A 12,858-nucleotide genomic window follows, 5' to 3' on the forward strand; every position below is an offset into this window, starting at 1 on the left:
CTTTCTTGTGAATCTTTTGGTACAATTTTATTAACTATCAATAACTCTTTCCTTTAGTAAGTCGGTTGGGTATCTACATTAAGAAATTCACTTTTTAACCCAATTGATGCTTTAGATACTATCACACATAAATGAATTCGCAATCTCACGACCAAACTCCTAATTAAGCTGTAGTAACTAGAAGGTACATGATTACGTACAGATATGTTAAGATTGTTGTATCATATATTGCAATGAAAGCATCATCTGCTGCTAGCCATTGCTTCTTCGATGCTTCTTATGACTACACTGAGACTACCACCACTCTCTAGAGCTCTAACAGCAGCTTGATGGGCATTTTTATGCCATTTCAACAGATTATAAGATTGCAGAACTGACCACCTTGCTTGATTCGACATCTATTAATATTGAAAACCATGAGCATCCATCATCACAATCATCCAGTTTAAGCAAAAACATTCAGAAATGGTAATAGGTACCTGAGCAACAGATAATGGAGGCTCCAAAAGCAAACAGATGCTCCTAAATAGATTTTCATCATTCTCTCCACCCTCGGCCTCACCATAAACAAGAGCTTCTGCTGCTATCCCACCAAATAGCACCATACAATACCTAAACAAGGCATAGAACTCCTAAGTGACAATGATTTAAGGTACCTCATAAAAAAGTGAAGACTGATATTAATCAAACTAATTATCACAAAAGAAAAAAGGAAAAAAGAGAGGAGACCTGTCAAAGGCTACACCGGTGAGTCGGCCCTCAGCAAGCTCATTTTGAAGATTCTCATCCCAAAATTGTGTTCCAGCCTGCACAATTATATATTAAGCCAAGTTTCAAAAGCAGGGGAATCTCTAGAATGATGCTAAGTCGGGGTAGTATTAACATACCTGGCCTTGAATCCCCATCTGCATTGCAACAATAGGATCTAAAATAACTCCACGAATGGGGCATCCCATGAGATAAGCTACAATTTTATCCATTAAAACAGTAAGTAAATAGTTGTCAGGAAACTTCTAGCAATCGAATGACAAGAAACATGAGACTCACCCACTAGAAGATGTCCTGCTTCATGCACGAGAATACGGCGCTTGTAAGGAGGCCAAAAACTTGAAATTTGGGCTAAACAGGAACCACCAAGGAATACAGAATCTGCCATAGCTATACCCAAAGTTACGGCAAGCTGAGGTCTGAGATCAAACCCATGGTCCACGAGATAGGACAAAGCAGCGAAAAAGGCAAGCAGAACAAGACCAGAGTTTGTGGAAAGACCCCATTTCTTTGGTGAAAGTTTGGAAACTGTAGAAAGCAGCATCATAATGCAGTATACAAGGTAGATTTAATAATCATTACATAGATGAGAAGGAAGGTAGTAGTAAGTAAAACATGAGATGATGATGTATTACCTTCTAAGCCGGTTGAAGACTTGAGCACGGTTGGGGTGACATCTCTAGTTCCATCCAAGACTCAAACACCATTCATTGAGAGTCAGACATGTATATATAATAACAAACTATTTATGCTCGATGGCCCATATTTTTATCAATAGCCTTTGCATCGACGTTAAGTAACGATAACGTCTAGATTGTTAGCATTTGTAAGATTTGTTTGGCTATTTTTAGCGGTTTGAAAGAGATTTTCAGCATTTTGGTGGTTTTCATTTCTCATTTAGTTGCACAAGTTCATGTTTATAAGATTTATTGTAGGAAAATCTTTTGAAAGTTTAAAGTAAGTTACATCGACCGGTATCCCAAATTACTTTGACCCGTAGTAACACCTATAAAGAATACATCAATTTTCAAACAAAATTACACTAAATGGACCCGTACCCTACATTAATTACACTACATTAACTGTCAACAGTGTTTATGCGTCCCTAACTGATATGCTTAGCAAATTCCTAATAATACTAATACGTATATGAAAAAAGAAAGAAGAAGAGAGTTGGGGTACCAATGGAGCGGTATCTTCCGAAATGAGAGAGGAAGCCTTTATCTTTGAGGAAAGAATAAGCAGACGCAACAAGTCGCATATCATCCGCATTCAAACATGTATCCAGGACTAGCCGCCAATCTCTCTCGTCTTCTTCGCCGCTTCTTCTTCTTCTGATTATTAGTGTCTCCTCCTCCTCGTCCTGGTCCTCCTGTTGTTGTTGGAGGAGGAGGAGGAAAGAAAGGGCACGACGGAGATCTTTGTCTTTGACAGCATCCTCGTACTCTCTCCATTCTTTCTTCTTCTTCAGTGCTCCTCTTCTCGTGGTTATGTTTCTTCTTCTATTATTATTATAACTATTATGTGTGGGATTATAATAATAATTAGAATATGAAGAAGAAGAAGATAGAGGAGATAGGAGGTGGTTTGTTTTTGGGGAAGACGAAAATTGGTGATGGCGGCTGCTGACCACCACCACCTCTAGTCTACTAGTTATTCCCATTCCCACTCCCAAATCAAAATGAGAGAGACAGAGATTCAATTGTTTGTTGATGATCTCTTATCTGTCTGTCTGTCTGTCTGTTACCAGTCCATCAATTCAATACCCCCGGGAACGAACGAAGGAAGGAAGCTTTTTTTTTTCTCTCTTCTTTTCTTTTCTTTTGTGTGTGTGGAATGTGGATGACGATGATGATACGTGACTAGTTTAGTTGCATTTCTTAACAAAAAGCAAGCCAACTCGGACTCGACTCGGTAAGAGGAGTCTAAAAGTTTTTGAAAAATCAGACTCGACTCTGACAGAGCTCAGATTGAAATTTTATATATAAATATAAATATTTTTTAAATTATATTTGATAAATTTTAAAAATATATTCCAAACTTCAAATTTAAACATAACTTTTTAAAAAACATTAACATAATAATTTAAACTTCAAGATTACACGTTAGATTAGTTGATAGATGCACGATTCATCATCAATTTGTCCGTATCAAGGTTGGAAAATTAGTGACTCGGACTCGACTCAGCAAAGTAAGAAATCGGAAATTTTATCTTGAGAACTCGGCAGAGAAGTTCTACAACCTTGACAAAAAGTACAAATCTTCAGCCTAGTAAGTCTCATATCAAAAATGATAATTTATGTTAGATGATTATTAACATTGGTTGGATTTAGTTCTTCGACATGAAACAACCTTGTCTTATTTTCATCTAGCAAAAATAAAAGAATATATGTTATATTTTAAATTTAAAAAATTAAGATGTAAATAGCTAGTACAATAAGTTAATGACCAAAATAAATTTAAAAGAATAAAACCTTTTATAAGATAAAAAAATTAACAACCTACAATTAACAATAACATGAATTACAAGAGTTAAAAAATAACAATAACACTTCATATCAAATAATAACAAACATGAACAAATTACTAAAGTGATATAAAAAAAACGTTTGTTTTTAATTGAGATACTACATGACCATGATTTTGTTTTTTAAAGATACAAAGGATATGAATGATGGAAAATGCTTAATAAAAACTTATTTCTATTATATATATAATAACTTTATATGAGTGTTTTAAAGATAGTACTCCGTATATATCTTTAAAATTTAAAACAATTTGTTATGGTTGTGATAAATTTTAAATATAATTATCAATTTAATAATCTAAAAAGAAAAAAAAAAGATAGCTAGATTAATTAGGAGTAGAATTAGACCCAAATTAGAGATGTCAAATGTACCACTAACCTTATTTTTTTAGTTACAATATAGATGTCTTATTCATAAAAAAAAAAATTTTAAAAATTACTGTGAAAACTATAATAAAAATTCGTCTAAGCCAAACCTCATTGTACTTCTTATCCATGTTACCATATCTTATACGTGAGTGTTTTTCTCCACAAATCACCCTAACTAAAAATAAACCAAATTATATGATAATGACGTATAAAAGAATCAAAAGATAAGATTAGAAAAAAGACTTGATAAAATCCATATGTTAAATCTTAACGATATTAGTTTGATTTTTAACCATATAAGGTAGGTCGATTAATATTTTCCGTCAAAAATCTCCACCATTAAACAAATACTACTAGTGTTTTCCTTCCTTCCTAGTTATTCCATTCATCGAGATGTTTGATACACTTGATGTTTTGCTTCTTAATTTTTTATTTTTTTTTTAAACATAAATTTCGCTTAAAATTTCGTGTCGCAATTCAACAGCGAGGGATCTATCATACATTGTCTTAACCAGGTCCACGCTAGAGAGCCCTCGAGATAGAAATGCATATTTTAAATACCCAATTGGGAAAAAACTCATACTAATTCTTCTAAAAGCACGACGATTAATAAGGTTACCCAGCGCTCCCATAATTGAATTTGAATATACCACATCTCAAAGTTAGCTGAATACGGATTCGTACCTAGACCTACAAGTCACAAAGGGAACATCAAACAATTACACAAACTCATCATTGATTAATTATTGCCTTAGTTTTACTACTGATACTAGTATACTACCACTTCTACAATCATATTTGACACTATGTTTGATATGCTATCTTTCCTCTTCTTTGTTCAAAAAAATATAAATAAACAATTTATCAGTGCATGTAATCCATGTAGTTTAACAACAAAATTCATGGCCACTATGCAATTACAAACATCATCAGAATGCTTCAATCTACTCTACCAACTGCTTCATAGTAAATTTCTCTCTTTTTCGTTTCTTGCTCTTGTTCTTGTTCATAAATCCTTTTTCAGCCAAGCCTTTCATCTTCTGTGCTTTCCTTGCTTTCTCCGTCTCTTCAAACCCATCATCCGACATTTTCATTTTTGCCACATGTCTCGCATCAAAAACCTGTACATCTCACATTTAAATTTATTTATTTTTTTAAAAAAATAACATGCTGCTGTATACTTAACATACCAGGGCAAAAGTTAAAAAAACATTTTAAGAGAAATGCACAATATTTCAATTTTTTTACCTTTTTAATATCTTCAAGTACATCATCCTCTTTACATTCAAACTTCTCCAATTCTTTCCCAAGATCTTTTTCTACCTCCTTAATAAGATCAACTTCTTTCTGCCAAAAATTCATTTCAGATAAAGTAACATTGCTTAATCAAAGGTTAAACATTGAAGACATGATAAAGTTCACAAGAGCTACTTGCTTTTGTAGCTAAAAAATACCAAAATATTATGTTTAATGGCAATTCTTGCTTTAAGCTTGTACTAGTTAACCTTACAGCAAACAAAAAAGAAGCTTTTTGTCATGTTTGAATATAAACCAATTTGGGGTGTGTTTGAATGTGCATCCAGGAAGTGAGAATTTGATGTCACATAATAAGAATAAAGTAATCGACAAAGATAAATTGTGTTACAGGAAATGCATAAAACAATTTCTCACTTGAATGACTAAACTTAATGCTAGTCCTCCTCTGCCAGCTCTAGCTGTACGTCCAACACGATGAACATAGTCCCTTGGATCTCTGAAATAGTTTACAGAAAAATGGAGGGGATTGAAGTTTTTTTTTTTGTAAATAAAATACACATTTATAGAGTTTACCTTGGTATATTATAGTTAATCACAAGATCAACTGTCGGAATATCCAAACCCCGACTGGCAACATCAGTAGCAAGTAATACAGGAACCTTCCCGGATTTAAATTTGTGAAGTGCAGACAACCTTAAAGATTGCGATTTGTATGAATGCAAAGCAGCTACTTCCAGACCAAGCACTTCCATCAACAAACCCAAACGATGACAATCCCTGGCCATCAACATATTAATACTCGTATGAAAAAATGACGTGAATTACTATAAAAATAATAGGAAAAGTTATATTCTTGCACACATGACACATATAACATAGATACCTGCATCTGGAAACAAAAATTATGGCAGATCGAATCCCCATATCTTCCATACGCCGTGATAAAATGTGATACAGATAAACATCCTTGACAGTTTCTGGGACAAACACATACTGTTGTTTAAGAGTGTCAACTGTTTGCAACCCTTCATATGCAGCATAAAAATATGCCTTGTTCATAGAAACGTCAAGTAAAGCTTGAAGGTTGCTTGTCATTGTTGCAGAAAATAACAAAGTCTGTCTGTTTTTGGGTAAGCACTTGAATACCACTCTCAACTCTGCTTCAAAGCCAACATCTAGAACTCTATCAGCCTCATCCAACACTAAGAACTAATAATTAAGAACATATTATTACCACAATCGTAACAAAGACAGCATGGCAAAAAAAGCAAGTAAACAAAATGCTATTTTGCAACACAAAAAATATCAGGGATACCTTGGTGTTGGAAAAAACAGCAGGAACATCTGGACTCTGTTCAATAAGAACTTTAAGTCTACCAGGAGTGGCAATAACAACATGAGGACGTCTCATCAATGCTTGCGACTGCGTGATCATATCCATCCCACCAACTATAACAGCACATTTTAAATTCAAACACGATCCAAGTGCCTTGAACTGTTCAGCCAATTGGTACGCAAGTTCACGAGTAGGAGTCACCACCAAACAAAAAACACCGAAAGGATCCTTGGCAAGGCGATGGAGAATCGGCAATGCGAAAGCGGCTGTTTTACCACTTCCGGTTTGTGCCAAGCCTAACACGTCGTCCCCGGCAAGGATATGTGGGATGCAATTTTGTTGAACGGGTGTAGGCTTTTTCATGCCTAATTCTTTGCAAGTTTGCAGAGCCCAATCTGAAAGACCTAGATCAGAAAATGTTTTATTACTGGTGTTAGGATTTGATGATGATGTGTCTTTGACAAACTGATGATGGTAGGAGCTAGGATTATCAGCAACTGTGGAGGCAGACTCAGAGGATTCATGTCTTGGTTTGCGAGAAAATAAGGGGAAGTTTTCGTCGATAAGGTCTTCTTGGTCTGTCATAATTAATAACGAGAGTTACACTGCACAACAACGAATACAATTACAAAAGTTAAAATCTAAAAGTAAAAGTAAAATGCAACGTCAATGCCAAAATGCATACAATGTTTTTTTTTTTTTAACAAAAGTGAACTATATATTAACATTGTTCAAATATGCCTGTCTACAATTTATTAGTCAAATGGACTGCCCAGTGTACTAAGAAATGACCTTCATTCATCCTATCCATACTAGATACTACCAATCTATAACAGATACTCCTATCCATATTCAATCAATATTCACACATTCCAGTTAACAATGTAAGCTAATAAATACTAATACCAAGATCACGCTTTTCAATCCAGTCAACAACTGATCCATATATTCTCAACAAAATTTGGTTGGATTCCCCATTCCTGATACTCTTCAAGTACATTTGTAGTATTAGGGTTTATGGTTCCTATGTTCTAAAACAAGAGTAAAGACCATTATTACAAGATAGCATTCTCAGTTTCTCACCAAAGTAGCATGTATTAGTTACCAAAAATTATAAGAAAAAACTTATTATTTTAGTTCTCAACTTTCCAATCTTTACACTTTAGTCATACTGGTTTATTTAGGTTTAAAAGCATCAGTGAAGAAATGGTTGTTGTTTACAGTCATGATTCTTGGATGTCAATATTTCTAAAATCTTCACTCAGTAACTTGCAACATTGGTTGCACCTGTTATCTCCACGTTGGCAGTGACACATTATGACATCGGACACACAAGCTTAAACAGTTCCAAAATGATACATCAGCAGCCACATAAGTGAGCATCATGACTTATCGTCACCAGTGTTGTTTCACCTTTATGTGGTTAAACCCCAAACCAATTTTTATATGGAACTTATAAACAGATAATTATGCAGCTTATAAACTTGTAAAAAAGAGATTTCTTAATCAAGTTTTCAACCCATCAGTGATTGCTGAAAACAGAGGGTCGATGTGTTTTTCAAGGCCACCACTTACTATAATTCTTGAGCTACTTAGTGAAGTGATGCTGTGATGCAGGCGAATTTGTCAATTAAGATAGTAACCATTGAACTAATGCACTTGACCTCATTAGTCCATCTTGGACGAACAAGAACTAGAACCGTTTACTTGTTTAATGTTGCAAAGATAAACAACCCAATAACTGAGGTACTAATCTCCTCAAGGATTGGGCCATCCGCATCAACAGCTGCTAGCAGAGTAATAGGTTTTCTCGTATATGTATAAAAAATAAAAGGAATGATATTCATATTGAGACTTGATAAGACAGTGTAAGAAGAAGCAATGCGACCCCGGGAATAGAAAGTTGGATTTCGTTCGGGCAAACGGTTACCTAGACTAGAGTGCTTGTTCTAAATCCGATAGGTATCAATCAACATATATGTTTGTAAACCTAAACATTTATCAGTCTCGCATAATAAATACAAAATAGTTTCAAAATCCGTCAACAAGCAATCCCATGTATATACAACTAAATTGTATAGTAGTAGGAAGATATAACATGTATATTGAAGATTTCATCAGTTGTATAAAATTGGGAGGATCTGACAAAGTATAAGACAGCTTTCTTTAAAAGGCAACTAGTTAGTACCTAATTCATAGGCGGCACAACTTGTACACATCTTAAACCTCATGACACGAATATTATAGACAAAAAGATGTGGGCTTTAACTTACCAGAGATGATGACGACGGTAAAAGGAGGTTCGGGAGCGGTGGTAACGCCGGTGACTACTTTTGGTAAAATTGACTGGTGAAAAGGGAAGAAAAGGGAAATGTAGGGATATCAAATTATCAAAATGTATTATACTACTTTTAAGTTATGGGCTTCGGCAGTTAGTGGGCTATATCAAATGGGCTAGATATAAATTAAAAATGTCAATTGGGTTATCATTGTTAGAATGTTACTATTGTTAATGGTCATTCTTAAACTTATCAAATGGATTAAAGGTTTTATATTAGAAAAGAGCAGGGGCTCAGGAAAAACACCAGCTTAATAAATACAGTATAAAGTTTTGAAACAATAAAAGAGAGGAGACTTGGTTGCATGTTTAGTCATTTGCCCGATTTATTTAACGGAGAAACTTAAGAAGTAGGCTTTGACCGGACATTATACATGAGAGATGCAGATGTATTAAAAGTCCTTAAATTTTTTTTTTTTTTAATAAGTGGTGTAAGTTTAAAAGGCCCACATTTACCAGATTGGCCCAATATTTGGATTAAATGGGTCCAATTTAGATCTTATACAATTTCTAAATTGGCAAGATTCTAAATTCCTGGGCCTAACTTGTTCTTTAATTTAGATCTTATACAATTTCTCATTACTGGCTAATGGCTACTTTATATTTCTTTTATACGAGGGTTAGTACCCGCGCGTTGCGACGGTTAAACGGTGATGATAATACAAAACAGTAAGGAGGAATTGATATGCGTGTGTGTAAATAGAAAGAAGAGAAAGAAGTTACTGTATGTTAGATCATGGTAGGGTGTTTGTCTAATTGTGTTTAAAGATATAGAATTAGAAGTAACTAGATTATTGACCCGCGTAATACGCGAGTATTCATATATAATCTCTTATATAAATAAAACAAAATTTTTATGACATCATTAAATTTTAAAAAATGTTTACACGTCATTATTAGACTCATTCCTATTAATTATCTCTTTATTATTATCTTGATTTATGACATCATCCTATTTAAGGTTTAAACTTAGTTAATAATTTATGATTTTTTATTTTCTAAGCTTAAGTCTCATGTAAATTAAAATGTAATTATTTAATTTATTTTTTTAAACGACTTTCAAAATAATATCACCATACCTTTTCGTCTTAATATTATCAATTAGTCCGAGTATATTAAATAAAAGACAATTGTTATGACATCGTCATTTTATAAAAATAGCTTATTTGTCATCTCTAAATTCTCCTATTTAAGGTTCTTTAGTTAATTTATGATTTTTTCTTTTCCAAGCTTAAGTCTCATGTAAATTAAAATGTAATTATTTAATTTATTTCTTTTTAAACGACTTTCAAAATAATATCACCATATCTTTTCGTCTTAATATTATCATTTAGTCTGAGTATATTAAATAAAAGACAATTGTTATGACATCGTCATTCTATTAAAATAGCTTATTTGTCATCTCTAAATTCTTTCTTAAAGTTTAGGATTTTTTTTTACTTTTGATATACGTACTTTGCTTCTTTAAATTTATTTCATTTTTTTTTATATTTATAATGTACTTTTCTATTAAAAAAATATAAGTTTTTTATTTTCTTTTGAAATTTTTTATATTTTATACATTGTCTTTTAACTTTCAATAATCTAAATAATTTTATTCTAAAAGACTATTAATTTATCCTCATATTATGCGAGTAAATATGTTAATTATATTTATTTGAAATATAAGGTATAATATTCCGAGGTTATGAGTATGGTTGAACTATCCCATATTTCTTAAACATTAACATAACTTAATATTATAAAACTTTTATTAATAAGTCCGGGTTGAACCCGGGTTAATTAGTTAGTTAATAACATGTTATCATTTCATGACATCATATTATTTGATATAAATAAAAAAAAAGTAATAAATATTTGATTTTTTACATAAGATGAGCTATTTGATTTTAAATAAGAAAAATCATATAAATATATTTTTTTAACATATTATTTATTCTTCAATTTCATATTAGTAGAATTTATTAATTTCATGTAATCAAAATTCAAGGTTAAGTTTAAAACTTAAGATTGTATACTAAGTCAACATTTATAATTTCATGGTATATAAAATACAAAGTCAATATTAAAGCTATTTGATTCGGTGAAATTTGAAATTAACTTAGCCTTCAATTATATGTTATATATACGTATATTATAGTTTCAGTTGATATATGCATAACATAAAATCAAAACTTACAAATTAAATTTTATAGGTAAAGTTTATTCTTTTAAAACCTTTTCTAAGATTTTATATATACTTTTATTATCATATATTAATATTATTTAAATACAGAAAGTTATATTTTGTTTAAGATATCTCTTATATAAATAAAACCAAATTCTTATGACATCATGATTTTCTAAGCAAAGCACACTTGTCATTATTAGAATTCTTTATACCAATTATTTATTTTTTATTGTATTGATCTATAACATCATCTTTGTTTAAAGTTTAAGTCATTTTCTAATTATTTATTATTTATTATTTATAATTTAATTTTTTTCTAGCCTATGTCTTATGTAAATTAAAATATTGTGATTATTTTATTTATGATTTATTTTACTTTTATTTTTGGTTATTTATGATGTTATTTTTTCTAACAAAAAAAGTTTTATTTTTATTTTATAAAAACTCTAATAACTTATACATAGTCTTTTAAATTTCTGTCATCTACATATTTTTGTAATAACAGATATTAAATTAAGGTTAAGTCACCAGATAAACAATGTACTTTCCGTCATTTACATGGTTGCCCATTGAACTGGATTATTGATGTGTATCACCCATATTCTTTTTATTTTTTTACATGGTTGACCAACTGCTAACCTGATGACCTACTATAACAGGTTAATCTATATTTACATGATTGCTCATTGAACTGGATTACTAATGTACTTTCCCTCATTTACATAGATACCAATTGAACTGGATTATTAGTATATATCACCAACATATTTTTCTATTTTTTACTTGGTTGACTAAATGTTGACCTGATGACCTATTAAAAATGTAAACATATCTACTATATGCTTGTACAGTTATTATATAATATTATAATATGGTTACATAATAATCTCCTCTATTTCTATCCATTGATTCCAATTGTTGCTTTTATATTGCAAATTTTTATGGAAAATTGATGAAACATAAGGTATAATATTATGAAGTTATGAGTAATATACATATTTTGTTGTTTACGCACACTAAATAAATTTGATACAAAAATTTAAAGGTAGCTATATGCATTTTGCTTATCAAAACTATAAAATGTTTCAGTTAATTATAATACCCAATCAATTTCATCGCAACTCCAGTGGTGAATACATGTTTTTACAAAACTTTTATTAAAATGCACTGGTTGAACCCAGGTTATTAGCTAGTAAAGTAGAAAGACTAATGTTGTATTTGACCAATTTTAAATTCAATGATGAATCATCATTTTGATATTAACGTTGTAACTAACATTCGAAGTTCATCTAATGATCATTGTTAATTTAAGACTCTTTTATTTATAAATGATGTCATCTTTCACTTAAGTTTGAGTTAAGTCGACTTTAAACCCTTCATATTGTGGATTGTATGAACTATTTTATTCAAACCCTCTCTTCAACTATCGTTCAAAATTTTTGTGAAAAATTTATTGTGATTTATTAAAAAATTTCAACTTTAATTAATATATCTTGTAAGATTTCACTCTACAATTTTTTTAATTCTTTATTTTGATAGATTATAGTTCTTTAGCCCGAACGCAAAAACAATTTTCACTGTAATTCCTAACCATAATCGCTTATTCCCTTTGATTTCTTACTAAGCCATGGTTTGTTTGTTTCCTTCAACTATTTTGTGGCTATATTTGGTATTTTTGTATTATTTTTTAATAAATTGTAGCGCATAATTTATGTGAATTTATATATAAATAAATTCTTTTTATTAGTTACAATTTTAAAAAATTTTACCATTTAAACAATAAGTGTATAGAGATATAATAAAATACAAATGATAGTAATAGATTGAAAATAAATAATGCATGATAATGATAGTAATAGATTAGAAAGAATTAGCACACAAATATACATTAAACAATAGCAATAATTATTATTATTATTTTATCGTTTAAGTTTGAATCTACCTTTTGTCTAAACTATAAAGTAGAATAACTAAAATTGTGTTTGACCAATTATAAAGTCAATGATTATAACATCATTTTGATCTAAGCGAAGTAATTTATACCATTAATATCTTATCTTTTAAAATATCTTCACTACCCCTTTAGATTTTAC

The 12,858-nt window shown here is 30.9% G+C and overlaps 2 protein-coding genes across 2 annotated transcripts; both read right to left on the reverse strand.

Moving 5' to 3' along the window:
• Window position 1: 1 nt before the first annotated feature.
• On the reverse strand, window positions 2-2,604 carry LOC122578913. Its single transcript, XM_043750963.1, has 7 exons — window positions 1,951-2,604; window positions 1,404-1,463; window positions 1,048-1,296; window positions 888-964; window positions 730-806; window positions 480-612; window positions 2-398 (listed from the first exon to the last, which is right to left on the reverse strand). The coding sequence occupies exons 1-7, from the start codon at window positions 2,429-2,431 to the stop codon at window positions 243-245; spliced, it is 1,233 nt and encodes a 410-aa protein (XP_043606898.1). The 5' UTR covers window positions 2,432-2,604; the 3' UTR covers window positions 2-242.
• A 1,869-nt stretch (window positions 2,605-4,473) lies between these two features.
• Window positions 4,474-8,619, reverse strand: LOC122578322 (DEAD-box ATP-dependent RNA helicase 36). The gene is made up of 7 exons (XM_043750259.1): window positions 8,531-8,619; window positions 6,237-6,862; window positions 5,805-6,130; window positions 5,495-5,698; window positions 5,336-5,417; window positions 4,913-5,011; window positions 4,474-4,785 (listed from the first exon to the last, which is right to left on the reverse strand). Exons 2-7 carry the CDS (start codon window positions 6,840-6,842, stop codon window positions 4,609-4,611), a joined length of 1,494 nt encoding a protein of 497 aa, XP_043606194.1. The 5' UTR covers window positions 6,843-6,862; window positions 8,531-8,619; the 3' UTR covers window positions 4,474-4,608.
• Between the last annotated feature and the right edge of the window lie 4,239 nt (window positions 8,620-12,858).

Source organism: Erigeron canadensis, chromosome 8 (assembly GCF_010389155.1).
Source record: "Erigeron canadensis isolate Cc75 chromosome 8, C_canadensis_v1, whole genome shotgun sequence".
Classification (NCBI taxonomy): domain Eukaryota; kingdom Viridiplantae; phylum Streptophyta; class Magnoliopsida; order Asterales; family Asteraceae; genus Erigeron; species Erigeron canadensis.